Source organism: Stegastes partitus, unplaced genomic scaffold (genome assembly GCF_000690725.1).
Source record: "Stegastes partitus isolate 25-593 unplaced genomic scaffold, Stegastes_partitus-1.0.2 Scaffold369, whole genome shotgun sequence".
Classification (NCBI taxonomy): Eukaryota; Metazoa; Chordata; class Actinopteri; family Pomacentridae; genus Stegastes; species Stegastes partitus.
In genome coordinates, this window is record NW_007578100.1 from 487,352 (window position 1) to 507,818 (window position 20,467).

General features: G+C 41.3%; 1 protein-coding gene across 1 annotated transcript in view; it reads left to right on the forward strand.

The window, feature by feature from the left end:
- prkar2aa (protein kinase, cAMP-dependent, regulatory, type II, alpha A) overlaps nt 1–19,892 on the forward strand; it is a 55,926-nt gene extending 36,034 nt beyond the window's left edge. The window contains exons 4-11 of the mRNA XM_008284722.1: nt 6,772–6,908; nt 8,755–8,861; nt 12,295–12,436; nt 13,031–13,132; nt 14,747–14,821; nt 14,905–14,970; nt 15,334–15,472; nt 18,453–19,892. Of these exons, the coding sequence (XP_008282944.1) occupies nt 6,772–6,908; nt 8,755–8,861; nt 12,295–12,436; nt 13,031–13,132; nt 14,747–14,821; nt 14,905–14,970; nt 15,334–15,472; nt 18,453–18,577 (893 nt within the window). The 3' untranslated portion in view covers nt 18,578–19,892. The remainder of the gene's footprint in view (nt 1–6,771; nt 6,909–8,754; nt 8,862–12,294; nt 12,437–13,030; nt 13,133–14,746; nt 14,822–14,904; nt 14,971–15,333; nt 15,473–18,452) is intronic.
- Nucleotides 19,893–20,467: the final 575 nt, after the last annotated feature.

A 20,467-nucleotide genomic window follows, 5' to 3' on the forward strand; every position in this document is an offset into this window, starting at 1 on the left:
CGCCTGGCGTCTGCGGTCTCGGGCGGACAGCGGCGTTGTTTTCTCACGCTCGCTCGTACCCGTCTAGTGTTTACATACGAGTGATTGAATGTCGTCAGCCGTCACAGAGCGCTGCACTTTGATTAAGCCCTGGGTGTGTCAGCCGATGTTTATCTTTACTGCCGCCCCGCTCTTCAGCGCTGAACCTGCTGTCTTCACCGCAGCCTCGTTAAGGTTTATTGTAGGGCGGCGTGTTAATTTGTACAATCTCACAACTTTTTCTCCTGTAACCGCTACACGTAGTGGAGGTTTTGCTGAACAAAGTGGTTTGTAGTGTCTGTGTGATACAAGCAGACCTTTTTGTTGTGGTAATGCTGTAAGACATAATGACCATTTTTGAGGAGACATTGTGTGAATACAACAACACAGACAGAGCGTCACTACGTTTCCCAGAGATGCCGCAACAAAAATCTGTCTTCAGTCGTGTGAAAAAGATTCCCATTTGCAGTTTGTCAGTTGTACACGAGGAAAACAATCATTGCAACTTAAAAGAAAAATACATCCCTTGATTGTGTAACTTTTTTTTTTAACCAAGAAGGGGGAAAAGCTCTGTGTATGTTGTGTTTCTTTTATGCACTGTTTCTCAGATAATTGGTAAAATGTGCAGGAACAAGATGCCACAAGGACACACTGCAGGTAAAGTTACACAGAGCAGCGTAAATTGCAGAAATTAAGAATAAAGCAGCATCGTCTGAGTACACCTGGAGGTAATCAGCGCTTCATCTAAAGTGGGGTAATGTTTAAGATAAGATATGCCTTTTTCATCTCACGTTGGAGAAATTCACAGCATTGTCAGCAGCAGTACACGCAGAGATACGCACATACTAGAAAGAAAAGTGTACATATAAGAAATAGTGCAAACACAAGTATAAAAATACACATATAAAAAGAGAATAATGCAAACATAGAATATAAAAGTCTTTATTGAATTTATCAAAGAGCTATTTCCCACACTCTCAACATTGTTTAGCAATTACACAGAAAGAAACCCATTGAATGAAAGTTAAACCCACTTTTAAAAACTTTTAAAACTTAAACTTTTAAAGCAAAAACTGTCCTGAAAAGCAATTTAGTTTCAGCTGTACACACTGGCTGAACTTCATTTGCACTGAAGCACAACAAATCCAAATCGGTCCTAAAGTTTCCACCGTCTTTTAATGTCCTTCAGCTTTACAGTTTCCACACAGCTCCGACCTGTGGGCATGCGATCAAAGCTAATGGTGACGTTTGCAACAGTAGTCGCACGACATCCTGACACGAAGGATTTCTCTACTGTTGTGGTGACACTGGTGTGAATCATAAAAGTAGTCTGCTGGGTTTTTAGTCCTTCAGGTGCCGGGAGTGCATGAGGACTGTTGTGTTCACTCTTGCAGCCAACAGCAGAACATCTAGTGTGGTTGTGTTCACGGCTTTAGAGTTGGCAGAAGCCGCTCTAGAAAGTAAGTAAACCTGGTGGACTGAGAGGCAGCTGCTCGTTCTGAATGGTTCATGTGGAAGCAGTGAGGCGGGAGGATTATGCAAAGTTTGAACTACGAGACTGTTGTTTCCTCAGCTCAAGCACAGTAGCTCAGTAAAAGTCTGACTGGTGTGTAAAGCTGGAGTCAAGTCCTGCATGTTTTAGATGTTTCCTTCTTCCAACACACCTGATTCAAATGATCAGCTCATCATCAAGCTCTGCAGAAGCCTGAGAACGATCCTGATCATTTGAATCAGGTGTGTTGGAAGAGGGACACATCTAAAACATGCAGGACTGTGGCCCTCGAGGACCAGGATTGGACACCCCTGATGCAGAAAAAGTCCATTGAAGATCAAAAATCAGATTTGCTATGAGAACATATACAGATATTTAACAAGGCAGTCCTGGAAGTAGTCGATGAGTTACATGAAGGTAGTTAAATAAAGAAGTGGGCCTGTTTATCACAGCCAACGAGCTAATTCCAGTCTTTAGATTTATAATATCTTAAACCTTTTTTTATTACTCTTTCGGTCGTGGAGCTTGTGATGTAGCGGTAAAGTAGAAATCCTAAACTGCTGCCGAGAATATTTTAGGTATTGTTAACACCATAGTGGATGGGTGGTTTAATCATTTTTATGCTTAATTTTTGTTTTATTTTTTGCTTTTATTAATTAGGTGCACGTCACCATTGTGCGGTGGATTACATTTTTTTTTTTTCTAAGAATCTGGTTGTGCAAACACTTCATTTTTGGATTTTATTTAATTTTTTTAAATATGTAGATTAAAATGATTTTCCGGACCTCGCGTTTGTTTTTCAACACATATCACAGATGATTGCTTCACAGAGGAGGTCAGTTTGGTTATTTTTTAAAAAGATAACATGCCTTTCAATTAGACAGATGGTTTTTTGGAGTTCAGAGGGTTCATTTATGATTTACATGATATGGTTAATGTAAGGGGACTGTTCTGAAATGTATCTGATGAGATGCATTTTTGGTATTTATTCATTCAATCCCAAACATCATTTACTCCGATACTATCAAGGCTTATAATATTTAAAAGGCTGACTCTCGAATTGAGGGTGAAAATGATTCGTTCTAGAGTCGGTTGTTTATTGGTGACATAAGATTTAAGCTAAATCTGTTTCCCCTGTACGTTCTGTAACTCCAGATTGAATGGAAGGCGGTTTTTCCTTCCCAATCTAAGCAAGTTAAGGCATTAGGTTTACATATGTGGTTTTTTTCCTGATTCGGTGTCTGTTTGTTACTCTGCAAAAAAAAAGATGAATTGTACTCTTGAAAGAACAAAGGTTGGGTAAAGCCCGGAAAAAAAGAAAAAGAAAGACTAATTTAATTTATCTGTGTTGTCTCCTGATTTTCATTCCTAGAAGGGTAAATTTATTTTGCACGATCTTAACAAAAAAAACAAAAGCTTTCTTTCACTGCGCGGCTCATTTAATAAGCGACATTAATTCACTTTTTGGCCAGTAAATCCAGCATCCGCAAAGACTGCCAGAGAGTTTAATTAATCAGAGAAATCAGGCTGAAACTCTTGTGTAGTCCCTGTTTTGTGTTTAAGCCGTTCATGAGCTGATCTAATCTCAGATTCTGTCAGAGGTTTTGGCACAAGAGCGAATAGCTGATGGGAAGGAAGTGTGTTAAAGTTCCTAGTTTTGGGGCTTTTATAGAAGCAGTGAATCAAGAAAGTTATTGTTCCAGCTGTTACATTTATGTAATGCAGTAAATAGATAATTATATTTACTGTCCATTTATCAAACATGTTGCCGTGACAAGAAACTCACAATTGTCATCTTACATGCATAATATTAATCTTTCTGCCTTACATTAAAAAGCGTTTTGAGAATTAAAGATGAACTACTGTGCCCATTCTTCAGTCACGTGACCAGGATTTTTTCTAGGATCTTTCTCGGTTTAAAAAGGACATCCTTTCCTTTTTTAGGTAGGACAGTAATAACTGGCCTGTCGAGTGTGACGTGGTGATTTTTATTTAAACAAATATGAACACCTCTTTTAATTGGAGTCTGATATGAGGCCACGTGGTGCTGAGACCCTGACACAGTTAGAGTCAACTTATTAGTAGTTCAGCATGATGATGATCGGGTTTGATGAGGCAGCTCTTAGTCACAAATGCGTTAAGTATAATGAACAATGGGAGGATTTGTACTTTTAAAATAATCAATTCTACCTGACTGATATTTCATCTTCAGGGTAGAGCTCCACCTCTGCTTGTAAGTCCAAGTGTTTAAAAGACGTCATGAGGCAGTAATAAGCTTAATTACTGACAGATCTGTTCAACAGTTCAAGTAATAAAATACACAAACACATGCACAACACTCAGGAAAGAGGATAGCATCGACATCTTTAAACATGTATGTTTTTTTAAATCAAATTTGCCCTTTTTTTCTCTTTTTTTTGGCTGAAAACTTTGTGAAAACGTGACTTTCCTTCCATATTTGCATTAGATTTGATCATCTATGGCTTGTAGACGCTCACATGTTGCCTCAAAAGCATCTTATTGGCCAATTTTGTTTTTGGAATCCTCTAATCCTGCGAGAAGCAGATAAAGGTTTTGGCTGCATGTGACAAACACAACAAATAAGATTGCAGCGGCTTCAGCTGAGCGTGATAGACCTGCCTGCGTCTTATCTCATCTCAAACGGCGTTCATACCAGCGAAGAAAACACACAGCTGAGCCTTTATTCAAACATCTATGTCTTCCAACTCGTTAAAAACTCTCGACTTTTGGGCTCGTATCCTGCTGCGGGTTTAGATTATGTCCTCGCTGCTAATAAACTGCAGACTCACACGTTTAACTGCGTTTTCACTCGGTCGATTGGATTTAACTACCCGATCGTGCTGAACCGAAGGAGTCAGCACACCGACGCTCCAGAGGTCACAGCGCTTCGGACGTCATCGGTATGAGTGTTAAGAGATAAGACGTTGCAATAGTGATAGCACACACTTTCAGGGTGGTGTGTGTGTGCTTTGAGGAAAGTATGAAGCTGCCAAGACTTCCATGCTAGGAGTCTTTCACATCTAACATACTTTTTAATAACTTGGTCTCTCACCGCTGATACAATAACAAAAACTTGCACAATGTGGATACAAACCAGCTCTCAAGGTCTTGAGGTTTGTGCTACAAAGCAACGAGTTGAGCGTAAAGTCACATTTTTTTTTTAGTTGTGATGAAGGTGGCTCTCTTTTAACCTGCAAAGTCACAGATAACCTGCACCGGAGGACGCTTATCTTCACAGTTTGGGAATAAATCGGTTATAAGAAGCTTCAACCTTTACTCTCCAGTCGATTCTCACCTGAGGCCATGTGTTATATTTAAGCGACTCTACATGCATTTAATTGCTAATGCAGAAAAAACATTGCATAAATATGTTTCTACACTTGGTCCTGATTTACCGCCTAATCCGTTTTACGCTGCTCATATTGCAGCTAATAGAGTACGGATTAGGATAATGGTATTTATCACTGTGCATATTCAGTTTGTGGCATTATCTTGGTTTCATTTCGCTAAAAAATAGATTAATTTCCACATATCCTTCATTGTGGGACAGTGTCTAAATGCGCTGTCTGAGTATCATGTTAAAGTGAAGTTTAGCGGCTCTAAACTGCAGAAATAAGCCGCCGCATTCAGGGTGGTACACTAACAATATTACTCACACATTTAACCGTTTTCTACCAGCATCCCTGTTTTGCATCATTTGCAGCAACGGCACTTTTTACCGTAATGGATTTCTATATTCTTCAGAGCGCTCCCCATGGTCTCACTGAAGTAGGCGAATTTTGTGCATGAGACGAGTCAAATGATGCATCAAACACCCTCTTTTATGCTAGTTGGCACAGATCAGGAACAAAGAAAGTTGATAACCGTCGTCATGATTCACATTATCTCTGAGTTTTATGTTCGGGATGTTCCAGCTAACGCACAGAAAGGCTGTCTGTGTTAACTTTGCCTCGTAGTGCAGCCCTCCAGATAGTAAACAAAAAAGATGTTTTCAAATCTTAGATAGATCTCTTAATGAACTCACACCATCCCCATTTACCATGTTCGTATTTCAGAAAAATGTTGAGGACAGATTGATTATAGAAAAGAGGATGTTTTAGTCCCAAGGGGGTAAAACATCCTTTGTCCTTCACAATAAAAGCTCCACAGTTCCTTCCATTTAAGACGTAACAGTGATTCTTATGCAATCTTAAAACATGGTTAAAACAACAACCAGACCTGCAATCAGTTTGAGTTGCTTGTTTTATTCTTACAAGCTTTTAACCCAATTTTCCTCTTTTTCTCTTCTGTGCTCCCTTTAAATCTTGTTGTTTTTGTGGCTAATTAAACATTTAGATTAACATAGATTAGCTAACGTTTGCACATTTACAGTAAAGCGGATCCATGTGCGTCGCCCCTGGAAAACGATCCCCGATAAGCCGATATGATACGGACGATAAAATGTCATGCGAGGAGCAGAGAGTGTCTCCGCAAAGTTGGAGGAAACACAGATCCACAGTGACAATTTGAAATGACCTTGTCAGTGTTTGTCATCCAGTGTGGCAAAACATGTCGCTGTGCATGTGTCACTTCCTCACTTCTGGGCTCCTCCGGTGTCCTGCAGTCCTCTCTTCCCTCCGCCCGCAGGCCATCGCCTCATTTTGTGTTATACAATATCTTCCAACTGCTTGTGCCTGCGCTTGTGTAACATCTTACCTTTCCCTGCACTCTGTGTCGAAACATTTACCCAAGATGAGGTGATTGCGACGCCCGTGACGTGTTTGCATCCTCTCCTCGCAGCCGTCTTCGATTATGCGCTAGTGTGAAAACATAACACAATCCTTCTGCTTCAACTTCTTTACACACGTCTCTACGGACACGTTAATGTTGTTTTCCACCGTGATGGATGTCTGTTGAGTGGTTGTATCCAGATAAACTTAGTATTTATAGCTCTTTGTTTGCAAAGTAAACTCGTAAATGATGTGAAGGCCTTGCCAGCTGAGTGCAAGTTACTTTGACAAGGTTGTCGCTACCTAAGTTCACTACAGCCTGTTGGATTAATTGTTTTCGTCGTGTTTATTTGTAAGTTTTGATTGGAGAGTCACTGTGTTTACACTTGATTGTTAGCGTGGCTTTGTGCACGTCTGAATTAATTTGCAGAGCACTTCTCTTACCTGGATTTCTTTGTTTAACCGCAGTGTAAACACACAGGACATGTCGCTGCTGTGTGTAAAAGTTGATTTGCGTGTCTCTTCCTTCAGTGTGCGCGGAGGCGTTCAACCCAGACGAGGATGACGAGGACACTGAGCCCAGAGTGGTACACCCGAAAACAGACGAGCAGCGCTGCAGACTGCAAGAGGCCTGCCGAGACATCCTACTCTTTAAGACACTAGATCAGGTAAACAGATCTCGTGCACAGGAAGCTTCGTGTACACAGACGCACGGCAACACAGAAAACTGCTCACAGGCAGATGGGTCAAGGAAAAATTAACATGAAGTGTCACTCAGTGGTGTAGTTTATACAACTCTCTGGAACTCTACAGGAGGGATGACACCCTCATTAAACCAGTCAGTCACCCCTTATTTTAAGATGGATTGATGTACACATATGCAAAAGATGCAAGCTGAATATATGCATGCACAACAGAAAACGTGATGAAATACAAAATAACCTGCAAAGGGTGTGATGTCACTCTCCCGTGCACATCATAGTCCATTACAAGAGGAGGAGCAAACAAGAGATAAGATACACAATAGCAGACACCTTTATACACACATGCACTAAATAATTAAATTAAAGCAGCTAATCATTGGTCGACAGTTTACACAGACAATCAAAGATAAAAAGCCTTTTATGGAGTTTAAAATTTGACATGCTAGTGTTTCAAATCACTAAATTCAGAATTAACCGAACTATTAATTGATATGTTTGGAGCCATGAGTTTATAGTTATTTCTAGTGGAATTGATTATTGTAGGAATACTGTTCATGGAAATATGAGGGAAAGGTCGTGTCTAAAGAGTCGCATACAAATGAAGCAAAGAAAGGCCTGGCTGGAAAAACAATGATTGAGGTGACAAGTTTAGTTTGATGAATACCTGCCCAAAAAGACCTCAATCTGTCTTAAATGCTGATGCTGGTTATGTGGAATTTCTTTTTTTTGTTAATAACAAAGTAAATGGTTTGTCAAAGGTAAGTTGTTTTATTTTTATATTTGAGAAATTTGTTATTAAAGTAGTCTTAGGTTATTTGATTTAGTTTGAAGTAAAAGTGAAATTGATTGGAGTAGGAGTTTGTAGTTTAATTTAATGTATATAACCTCTATGTTTAAGATATTATAGCAGGATTTAGAAGAAACAAGTGTAAGAGGAAAGATTTTTTTGTACTATTGGGAGAAAATATCAGAAAAAGACCTGAAAACTCTTTGACTCTCATTAGATTGAAGGATACACATGTTTACAGATGATGAGGAACCATCAAGTATTTGTTTTATTGTAAATTCTTGTGCCGTCCATGAAAGCGTCTGAAACCGTTTTCTGTTTTTTTTCCTTTAATTTATCACCTGCATGTTGATCGACACATATAAAAAAACACATTTAATAAAACTTTACTGAGTGACCACAACAACGGAAACAGTGCTCTGGGGATCAGTCAGAGAAAACTGACAAAGAACTATTTGTGAAACATATTTATGTGTATGTTCTGTCACAACCAATTACATTCTCTGTTGAGCTTAATCTGCGTCTCTCATTGCTAGAAATCTTTAATTTGTGGTAGATTCCAAGTAAAACTAAAGTGACTGAAACCCTCCTATATTTGGGCAGAACTCGATGCTGCCTATTTTCAACAAAGCAAATCCAACAATCGTCTGTGAGATGTCGCTACACTTGATTCATTTCGTTTGTTTTGGCTGCAAAGATGAGCTTAAAATGTATTTGATGCTTGTAAGACCTGCTTCTATTCCTGTATGAACAATACAACACTGGGAATTTGCTTTGATAAATCGATGACAACATGATGGACTCATGGACTGAAAATGTCCCCTCTGTCCTTTCCCACGTGTAGTTTCTCACACAGCTCGCCTGCTGGGATGATTTTATCTACCTGTAGGAGCAGCACTCACAGGACCTTAACGGCATTCTGGGATGCTTGTTAAACTCCACGCACACGCTTTTACTGCTGCTCCTCGTTTGTCCACCGCCTCATTTGTATCTGACAGCCTTTCTCTCTTATCCCGCATCCAGGAGCAGTTCTCAGAGGTGTTGGACGCCATGTTTGAGCTGAGGGTTCAGCCCCAGGAGCACGTCATCGACCAGGGAGACGACGGAGACAACTTCTACGTCATAGAGAGGTAGGAGGGGGAAACCGTGTGTGTTGCATCATTACACCTGGGTCAGTTTGTTTATTCAAATGCCTTCTGTTTGTTTAAGCAAATTTGGATGAGACTGAATGACCAGACGAGATCCCTTTTTATTACAGCAGTTTACTATATCGGTTATTTGGCTTTGTTTGAGGCTGTACTTTGTAGAGGAGTTGAATTAAATGTCGCTGCACGGAACACATCTCATCTACATACAAGGGCGGATCAAAAAGCTCTTCCATGTGCACGGTCATGTGCATGCAACATGTGCCAGCAGTAACCGTCATAACTCATGAGGTCCTGTGACACTGCAGGGCCTGTGTTACACATGTTTCTGCAAGCACTGGTGGATGCGCATATTGTGATTTCTCAATGGGCCTTAAACTGGAACAGAGAGCAAACATTACACTCTGTGTGTCAGCCAGCAGCTGAGGATCATGGCTGGTGATGAGCGACGCAACCACCAGGAGAAGAAACAGCAGCTTTCGCCGTGGTTCTAAAACAGTAGCACACCAGGAGCATATTCGTCATTTTCTTCAACGCTCGTGTGTTTGTGCTCCCAGAATTGATCCCCCAGGGTTGGACTGTTAAGGCTGAGCTCCACTCCAATATTCAACAACCTGAGCTGTAGCTGGATGCCATGTGAGTGCACCGATGCACTCGCAGCATAGGGGGGTTGCTAATGACGCAATTGTCGTTCCTCACCTGCCCTTCTCACCAAATTTGCTTCCCTGCGACTTCATCCTCTTCCCCAAAATGAAATTCAAGTTGAAGGGTCTCCATTTTGACACAGTTTAAGAGATGCAGCGCTCATCACAGATGGTGCTTGACATTTTTAGATAATTGGACTTCCAGGGAGCGTCACAAGTGTTGCAGAAGTGCTGGTGGCGCCATATCGCTGCACGAGGAGACCACTTCAACGGGGGGTAGCAGCCAAGTTTAAATCAGCTGCGATGTTTGAATTTTAGACGTACGGTCTCGTAATTTTTTTCATCAACTCTCGTATATAGAGGAATAAAAGTGTCCGAAAATCCAAAATATAAGGCTGCTAAATACCGCAGCGGCCGTTACATTCAAGGAAATGCAGCTGAATCGAAATGCCAACGACAAACAAATCTAGATTTTGATGTTTTGATTACAGAGCTTGTGTATTTAAATCAAGTATGTAAAAATGTGAACCACTGGTTGATACAGGTGGACTTGTGTTGCTGCAAAGATCATGCATTGGAAGCCTGGAGGCCTCGTGTGTTTTCCTGTAAACCTATGGAGTGTTTATTACAGGACGGGTTGTGTTGATTAAACAGTGTTAACTTGCTGTAACTGTGAAATTATAATTATCAATCAAGCTGCAAACTGTTAATTGTTCATTCTCGGACTTTTTTTAATGTAAAAAGTTAAAATGGAAATATTTTTTGTTTGAAGGTGAAGTTATACTTTTAAATATTTGAGGCGGCTTTGATAAGCCTCTATGATAACTGCTGAGACTTCACTACACTGAGAGGAGTTAGCGTTTCTTTGTCATGTGCGTCACTTTACGAGTTCATGTGGTGACTTAACATTAAAAAAACAGACCTCTAGATGTCGGTTTCTACCTCTACCGCGACAGAGAAAACAGACCTAACCATGTTTGACTGGTGGCTGGCCATTGTTTATCCCACCCCGGCCTCTATTCATTCTTGGTATGGCACATATCAGTTCAGTGCAGCGGCGCACTTCCACTTGTGTGCTATTTTTCCATCTGCATGCACACTTTCTAACGCAGCGTGCCGCCTGTACATGAGACATGCGGTGACCTTTAAGAGCAGCACGCCTGCCTGATCATATACTATCCTGGGGTTTACCCTGGTCTGTACAGAGTGTAGCTGGTAGCTAATGTCACCAGCAGGGTGGGGTTGGAACATGGACACACAGAGAGAGATCGAGGGATAAACAAAAAAAAAAAAAAGAAAAGCAGGAAAGAAAGCAGGATAAAGCAGCACATTGTTTAAATGTTTCCTAAAGAATCTGTTGACTGTGTCACCTCTGAGCTCTGCTGTGTTTATACGCGTCCTCTTCGTTTTTTTAGTGCATCATAATGTTAAGTTTTGATTGTGTCTGACTCTAAATGGCACATCTTGATAGTAGGAGCGCTTAAGAATAAACAGCCATGCATGTTCTGGTTCCTGTGAGACAGGAAGCAACTGGCAGTCCCTTAGAAAGCCCTGAGGGACGAGGAGTAAATATATAATGGGAGTGTTGACGCGCAAAAGATGTGGAAAGGATCATTGTTCTCAACTCTGATTGGCCGAAACGTGTATTATCTTTATTAAGCAGCAATTAAACCATTTAGATGCTTTTGTGTGCCATTCAGCCCTTATTTTATTTAATCACAGCTTTAATGCTTCCACTTTCCCAGAAATGTCTCCAGAAGTGTTTACAAATCACTGTCAAGCTTACCGCCCCAAATAATTCTGTTGTTTTTTTTCTATCTGTTGATATTGAGATTTTGCATCGTCTATCTTGAGAGATTATAAATCACTAAAGGCCGTGCCCAAGGGTGGACCAGGCAGAGAAAATCCTTATTATGCGCATGTCGTCTCAGCGCAGGAGGGAACATCCGTTTGTCCTTCAGCCACGGCGCCGCACCGCAAAATATACTCATCGCTTTCCCAATCTTTATCGAGGAAATCAATTTTTTTTAGAAAAGAACGTGACCTAAAATTCTTCTTCGTGGTGTTAATTCATCGTGTCTGAGTTGTCCATATTTCATTCAGGGAGTCATAAAAGTCCAATAAATCTTGGTCCTTTTCTTTTTTATTTTTTTACATTCGCTCAAGCAGATTTGTGAAATGAGATGAAATTTCTAGCTGACCACCGTTTTCACGCCGGCTTTGTCCGTCGAATACAGCAACAGACACGCGCTAACTTCAGCGAGCCGTCGACACAAGTGATCATCGTCCCCATCGTCATTGTAATCCAGTCAAAGTAAGCTAATACTCCACCAGCGACAAGGGTTTTAGCCCCTCTACTCAGCCAATGGGAGGACAGGCTATCTTACAAAATGAGTGGTTAATCCTGCCAAGCAACAACGCTGCAAATTACCTTCCCCAGGTTTAATCCTCATAGAGAGGGAAAGAGGGAGGGGAGACAGATCGGCTCTGCTCAAGTATTACACTCCATCAGCCCAGTACACAACCATGCTGTTACGTGTTCTTGATTTACAAGCATTCACAAATAAAGCTAAATCGCTCTTAGATTTTTGTTTTCAGGTCCAATCTAGAGGCTGCAGATATTGTGTGATCAGAATAGGTCAGCAGGTTAATAAACGAAACGCTTCACTTCTGGCTAAATTGAGCAAAAGTCGATGGATTTCTGTTCCATCTGTTTCCATTCATTTCCTGTTTGTTGCTCACTTGTGTCTGTTTTTTTTTCTGTCTTTCTCTAGGGGTGTGTACGACATCGTGGTATTAGGAAAATGCGTGGGTCAGTACAACAATAAGGGCAGCTTCGGGGAGCTGGCGCTCATGTACAACACGCCACGCGCCGCCACCATCGTAGCCACCCAGGAGGGGGCGCTATGGGGACTGGTAAGAACGCCGCACAAATAGACGAACACCAAAACCAGACACATTTACGTGCTAACGCTATGAATGGCTGTTTTTTTTGTTTTGTTTTTTTTATCAGTATTACATAATCGACATGAGTTTGAGTAAATAAACAACTGGCACGTTTAACAAGTCAGGCCTGTGCTTGCTAATGTGAGCAAGTTGTTTTCATTGTTTGTACACTGGACGTGATCCAATTAGTCAACTATGTGTTATCAGTCACATTTCAACGAGCACCACTGGGTTTTTTACACAGCAAATGTCTCCTTATTGTCTCTGTTTTTTGGAACTATTTTACCCTCAAGTTGTCTTCTTAGGATTTTATTGCCAAATGTAGCAACAGTTTCCATCTCCACATACAGCACACTGAGCTGTGATGCTCAGACATGTTAAGAATGAAGTGCTGTAATCTATGAATGGAGCCGGTCCTCCGCTCTGATGGTTTGTGCTGCTGCAGCTCCTCCCAGTGTCCAAAGTCAGAAGAGCAGCCACAGTCAAACTGCTTGCAAGACTGCCTTTGAGAGATGTTTGTTTACTCAGTTTTTGTTTGTCACGGTGTTGTTTTTGTGCCCGTAGGACCGCGCTACATTTCGTAGACTCATTGTAAAGAACAACGCCAAGAAGAGGAGGATGTACGAGTGTTTCATTGAGTCTGTGCCCTTACTCAAATCACTGGAGGTGAGTTCAGATTTTGAAATACAAATTCCTTTGAGTCCCTTATCAAATATTCAATTCAGCTTTTTCCCTTAGCAAGAGACTACAGCGCCAAATAACTACATCTCACATATTTACTTCTTTGATCAGCGGTTGTTGGACAAGAAATATTAGCAGAAGTACTGTAGCTACTAAATGAATTAACATTAATTAAAGTAGATGAATGCATTTTAACACCTGGAAATGAGGTGAGCAGCAGAAGATGGGAAATGTTATTTGATCAAACATGAGAAACAGTTTTATTGTCAAGTAGGTTTTCACATATGAGGACTTCAAAATGGTAAACAGTAAACGGTAACATGTGGATTAAAGCGTGTTGCAAGTTTTACAAGACAAATGAGAAGCAGGTGTTACCAGTCAGTATAGCAAGAAGTGTAATAAAGGGATTATTAATCATAGAAATTAATAGAAATACTTACAGTGTGCAGAAACGTGCTAATTAATCTCAAATATTGATACTGATTACTATGATTTCCAGACTATTGAGCGCATTTGTACATATACAGGCCGGACTTGTCTATAAGCCGCAGGTGTCCACGTTGTAGCATGAGATATCTACCTAGAACATTTTCTTTTACTTTTAATTAAATACGTACCAGCAACCTACACAAATACGTACCGTAAATGCTTTTGTCCAAATTGTTAGACCCAATTCTTTCGTTGGAAGCCCGACAACAAACCGGAGAAATCTGCAGTTCTCAGATGTAGAATTTATTTAGGTCACAGGTAAAGTGAGGCAGCGCTGGATTCAGAGGGACAGACAGGAATCTCATGTCCAGCTGAACGGAGTTTTTCCGGGTTCAGGTTGCAGATACCTTCTTGGGCTGCCCTGTACAGAGGTTGGACTTGTACACACCCAAGTTTAATTGTCCACTTACCAATGACGTGGACAGGCGAACCTCTTGTCCACGTCCTTGAAATTTGGGAAGCAGCATGTGTGGATGTTGTTGGTACGGCGTGTAGCTAAAGTAGCAATCCTATCCGATAGAAAAGAGGGGTTTCCGCTGTCTCCTGGTGTGTGAACCGGTTCTCACCGGCCGTATTATCTTCAAGGATGTATACTGTGCTCAGTAGAAAAATACAAAACAGAATCATAGGCTCAGTGGAAAAATACAGAGTCAGAATACATAATAGCTCCAAACATAATTAATTATAACAGAACAGTGCTGGTTAGAAAAACAAAAACTACAGCAGCCTACCAGGAAAAGTCATTGACCGCGATCTTCATCTTCCTCCTGTACTAAAACCACTTAAGTCGTCTTCTTCAGTGTCAGAGTTGAACAGCCTCAGAATTCCTTCGTCACACACTTCCTCCGTCTCTCTTTCGTTGTCGCTCTCAGTTTCATCACAAGGCAAATTCGTAAAAATCCATAAATTAGCCGCATCATTGTTTAAGCCGCAGTGTTCAAAGCGTGTGAAAAATGTAGCAGCTTATAGTCCGGAATTTACGGTAATCTGGCGAATACAGACTGTTGGGGCTAAAGTTGGGGAATTTACTGGGTCAGCATCTGTAGGAGTAGTCTTAATTGTTATTAATCTTCTCTTGACCTCTCCGTCTTTCTCTTTTTTTCTGTCCAGGCCACAGAGAGGATGAAGATAGTGGATGTATTAGGAGCGAAGCAGTTCTCAGATGGCGAGCGCATCATCACACAGGTGAGACGCGGATTCGGTTTCCACATTCGTGTACACTGTAATTGCATTTTCATTGTATTTCTAAATGCTTTCTTTCTCCTCAGGGAGACAAGGCTGACTGCTTCTACATTGTAGAATCTGGGGAGGCCAAGATCATGATGAAGAGTAAAGTAAGAAGCTCGTCCTCACCTGTTTCGCAATCGTGCATTTTGATTCGTTTCACTGTGCGTCTCTAAGAAGCAGATTCTGGTGAATGCTTCCAAAAAGGTTCATGAATATGCAGCAGCACAGTAGCTGAATATATTCCTCCAACAAGTAGTTTCTGTGCAGCACATTTTGACAATGACAGCCCACACTCGCCATTAAAATCCGCCAGAGTACAAAAGTGTTTCCTGGTTTTTGCCTAGCAACAGCGGGGGAATCACAGTTGTCTGAGTGCTTCTTGCTGGGGGAGGGAAAGAAAGGAAAAAAAACAAAACACGAGGCTCTGAGTGGTTTCTAACCTTTAATCCTGCTCCTCTGCTCTCCTGCAGACGAAGGCGGACCACGCAGACAATGCGGAGGTGGAGATAACGCGCTGTAAGAGGGGTCAGTACTTTGGGGAGCTGGCCTTGGTCACTAACAAGCCCCGGGCCGCCTCAGCCTACGCAGTGGGAGATGTCAAGTGTTTGGGTAAGAGAAAACACACTTGGACGCACTCATTAAACGCATTTATCATCATGGTTGTTAATCGTGCTCACCAGGAAACCTATAACGAATTCATGCAGGAATGTAAAGTGTAAGTGATAAAGCACTTTTATGTGTGATTGTTTTATATGTGAACACAAGATCTTTATTAAGCAAACAATCACACACATGAAGACTTTATAGCTAAGCTTCATATGATATTAAAAGCAGCTTGTAAGCAATATTTAATCCCCCGTATGTCAAGAAAACTGCTAATAAAGTCATGAATGTAAAGTGTCAGTGATAATCTGCATTTGGGCCAACAGTCACACACATAAAGCCTTTGTAGTTGAACTTCATATGAAATTTAAAGCAGTTAATAAGCAATATTTAAACCTTTCATGCCTCAACAATACCAATAAAGTCATGAATGTGAAGTGTCCACATTTAAAACACTTTTATGTGTGATTTTCTTTACGTGAACACAAGACTTCGCGCGCCAAGTCTTTAGGAAAACTCCTACACATCAACCCTTTATACTTGAGCTTCGTACGAAATTAAAAGCAGCTAATAAGCAATATTTAATCGTCTCATGCCTCCAACAATGCCCCTGCCGTTCATTTTCCACTAATTGAACTGTTACGAGCAGTTCAGCCTGAGATATCAAGTGCCATTTGAGTTCTGATTCATTCTCCGCCGGCGTGCGGCTGTTCATCTCGCCTGTCATCACCTTGTGTGTTTTGTTGATCGAAGGCCGCTCTGTAATCATTTGGCGGTTAAAGTGGGCGCTCTAATTACGGCTCTACAGTGGATGAGCGGCTCTTCACTTTTTAAAAAAGAAAAAAACGAGCTGGATTTCTAACAGCTGGCTGCGTTTCTGTGTCACTTCTCCTGTTTTTGCCGTGAAAACTGTTTGAGTTTTTCTTTTATATACAGCTCCAGTGACCCGCTTTTGTTTGGGTAATCACAGAGGTTATTTAGCTCTCTGTGGTGTCATGTCAGTCAGCCTCGCTCTTTGTTCTCCTTTAACCACACATACGCCGTCGGTAGACTTACCTGTCTGTCTCAGCTCCCTGTGTGCTTTTTGTTTGCTGCACCGACAGTAACTCGGCCCGTCTTGAACAACAGCTTTACTTTGAAGCAGAGAAAATGCCATTCAACCGTACTGCAGCAGCATATGTTGGCTGTTGTTCTCTCATCATTGTCCCTGCAGTTGTAAAAGATGAGCTTCAAGAGTCTCCCGGGGCCCAACGGGGAACATTCATGCAGGGTTCCCACGGATCCTTAAAAAGTCTGAGAGGGACACTGAATGATTAATGTAAAGATGAGGAACTAATTGGTAGTAAAGTGGTGAAGACAGACACCTTCTGGTTTGTTTTGACACTGTATCTCGTCGCACGGATCAGGATATAAGAACAAACAACACTTTGGTTTTGTTTTGGTCCTGGACGCTCGGAGCAGATGCACCGTCTGCTAGCTGGGGAAGCACAAACCCAGCCAAAGTTGGCCATTCAACCGAGATTTCACAACATCGCTGACACCGTTATCAGGCGATGTTTACGAGGCATGGAGCGTTTTGTGCAGGAAGTGTTTCAAACTTGGCACCGTGGGAACGAAGGCAGTGGAATCCCACATGCAGAGCGAGAAACAGGGAACTGCCAAGTCAACAGGTGCCACGTGTTTCCCGGTTCTGTTCTACCCTCGTCTCCCCCTTGTCCACCCCAGACTCTATCTCCACTACCAGCAACAGATCCATGGAAAACATTCAGGTGCACGGCGACACTGAAAGCTGCAGTAATGGAAGGTCTAATCACAGTGACAAAACACCAACTCGTACAAGTCAAATGAGGGAGTAGGATTCCACACCATGTTCCCAGACACTGACATGACCCACACGGCTGCATGCTGTTGTGACTAGACAGCCTGCATCATCAGGTCTGGACTAGCCTCCTGCCTCTCAGATCGGCTTGTTGAGGATGGTAATTAGTTTGTTTTAATGTTCAACAAGAACCTCAAACAAACCAGAAAATCCAAACAACTGGGTTTGCATGTTCACTTTGCTCATGGGAAATCAGCTGATCTCGAATTCAGTTGCCATTAACATGAATAAAATCTAGAATACCACTTGCTTTAAGCTCTAGCTCTTTATACTGTATCTAAGCAGTTTGTTGATCATAATAATGTAGCATTAAAGACCAGTGAAAATCAAGTTGTTTCTGCTTCGGCTGAATATATGTTCAATATCAAAGCTTGTCTCTGTGAAATGTAAAGTAGTTTATCAGTGTTTGAGAAGAGTTGTGCCGTGAATAGCTCGGGGTGGATGTAGAGAGAGGCAGGGACGAAGTAGACCCACGTATTCTAGGAAAAACCGTAGCGTCCAGTAACTTTAAAGCCATTTACAGGCAGGAATGGAACTATTTTCATAGATAATCTTTTAAATATGTAACTTTAATACACAGAGATGAGTTTTTAGGTGTTAAATCAACAACTGGACTTTAAAATCGTTCACTCATTTAAAGGAGAGGAATGAGGTTGACAAGGAATGAAGCTTTGGCCATTGGTTGGACACGCTCGTTGCTGAGTCCCTTGAGGTCAAAGCTGGACGGGCACTGTTGATTCAGGTTGTCACTTTTAGAAAAGAGAAAACCCTGAGCATTGAAAGTGGGATTCTTTGGATGCTCTGGGGTTTTTTCCAGCTTCTGATCATTCAGACTTCCCTCATCGTGCTCTCCTCGCTCTAAAACACTGCTCCCTGATGGGGTTTTTTTGGTAAATTCTCTCAGGAGCCATGTGTCTTAGCACGTCGCCAAGTCTGAAATATTATAAAACACAAATCCTCTGGGAGCACATGTGGAACGACAAAGTAGTCCAGCTATGTGTGAAACATTATTACTACAATGAGGCCTTTTTAAAAATAACTGAGCAGCTGAAATGACTTTAACATCTGTGTGTGTTCCTCTCCGTCTCTCTCTCTCTCTCTGTGCAGTAATAGACGTGCAGGCCTTCGAGCGCCTCCTGGGCTCCTGTAAGGAGATCATGAAAAGGAACATCGCCCACTATGAGGAGCAGCTGGTGGCTCTGTTCGGCTCCAGCATGGACCTGAGAGACTGAGCCTCCCACACCACCCTCCGTGCCTTCTATTACACACACATACACACACACACACAGACACACAAACAAACAAACACACACCGACATATGTCCTCTCCCACAGTCATGCAGCAGTGGCGATACAGACTCATAAGCTTTACACAGACGGTGCAAACGCATGAGAAAGTGTACTTGGCTCACCTGCAGAAATCCTCAATGAGACACACTCTCCCTCCCTCACGCACACACAAACACACTTTGACACCTGTGTAGGCACTGAGAGACGCTCACTTCACTTCGTTTGCTCACCCTCCTCGTGCACATCCTAGCTCACCACACTCCTCCATAAGCTGACTTTGGTTAGATGCACAGACACATACAGAGCGAGCTAAAGGCCACACACCTCCGTCGCTTGAGCCAGCTTCAGCCCCTCGGTATGAATGTCTTTCGCTGCGCTGACCTCAACACAGGTAAAGCAGTGTGTGAGGACATGAAGTACACGCGCACTCCATACACATGTTTTTAAAAAAAAGAAGAAAAAAAAAATCACACATCTTCATTTGTGCAGGCTTCGCATTCACGTGAACACAAGTCAAAGTTGTTCCAAGCCTCAGCCAAGGACACATCGACCCACAGACACACACACACACACACGTCAACACACACACACAGTCACAGGTACACATACTCAAAAACACATAGGCAACCACACTTGCAAAAACAGAAACATTGTGGTAAAATGGAGACGAAAAACTTTAAAAAATCTCTGAAAAGGAAAACCAATCAAAAATGCAAAAAAAAAAAAAGGAAAAAAAAAGTAAAGTTTAAAGAAGACAGATAAGTTTTATGAAGATAAGAAAACAGAAGCTTTGATAAAATATTATTTAAATAATAAAAAAAAAAGTGTTTCCTCTTTGGGAGGCTGGGGTGCAGAACTTTGTGAGCGCGCTCCATTTCTTCCTCTACTGTTGTTGATTGAGTTGAGTTGAGTTAGTGCTGGTGATTATTGCAGTACCACAGAAGAAGCAGTGAAAAAACAATAACAACCCTACATTTTTCTGGGCCATTGTTATTCTGTCATTGACGCCACACTTCATCGTATTGAATTAATTATTAATGTATTGTTATTATATATTCATTTATTATTTTTTTTGTTTTACTTTGACCAATTCTGATAAAAATTCACCATCCATCTCTGACAAAATGTAAAAAGAGAAAAAAAAAATCTAATAAAAACATATTAGTGCTTATTTCTCCTTGATTATCCTTGAATGAGTTGTCCTGGATAAAAAAAGAAAAAAGAAAAAATAAAGCAAACATTTTGTTAAAAAAAAAAGAAAAAATCTTGTCTCTTTGTTACATTTTTCCTTGAACTCAACAACAAATCCAGTGTCCTGTTAGAAAAATGCTGTGTTTGGATGATTTATAACACTGAGTTTTTGTGGACTGTTGTTGAGTTTTGTGATCATATGGTTTGCACTATTTCTGTGTCTTTCAGTTCGTTTTTTAAGTAAAGGTCTGCTGCTCTGCTTTGTCAAAGCACGATAGGCAGTGTTGTTGGTGGCATCTATTTACATTGTAGTTTTTTCCTCCTTTTTTTTTGTTTTTCTGCCTACTACAGCTTTAATGTAGCTTTCTTACCTCCCTTCCCTGTTTGCACATGTCCTCTTAAGGAGCCCATATTATTCTTGTTGGGGGTCCCCGTTTTGTGCATGTAAAAGATGCTCCCTACCTGTCTTTGTATTTCCAGGACTGTGTGCAATTTCCATATCCTGAATATTCTTCTGATCTGTAAAACTTTGCTAAAAGGAGACAGAAGCTAAAATGTTTCAGAGCGTGAGAAGAGGTGCGACAGAAATGTACAGTATGAGAAAAAAAAAAAGTGTTTTTGTGATTGTTAAGGCACGTAAA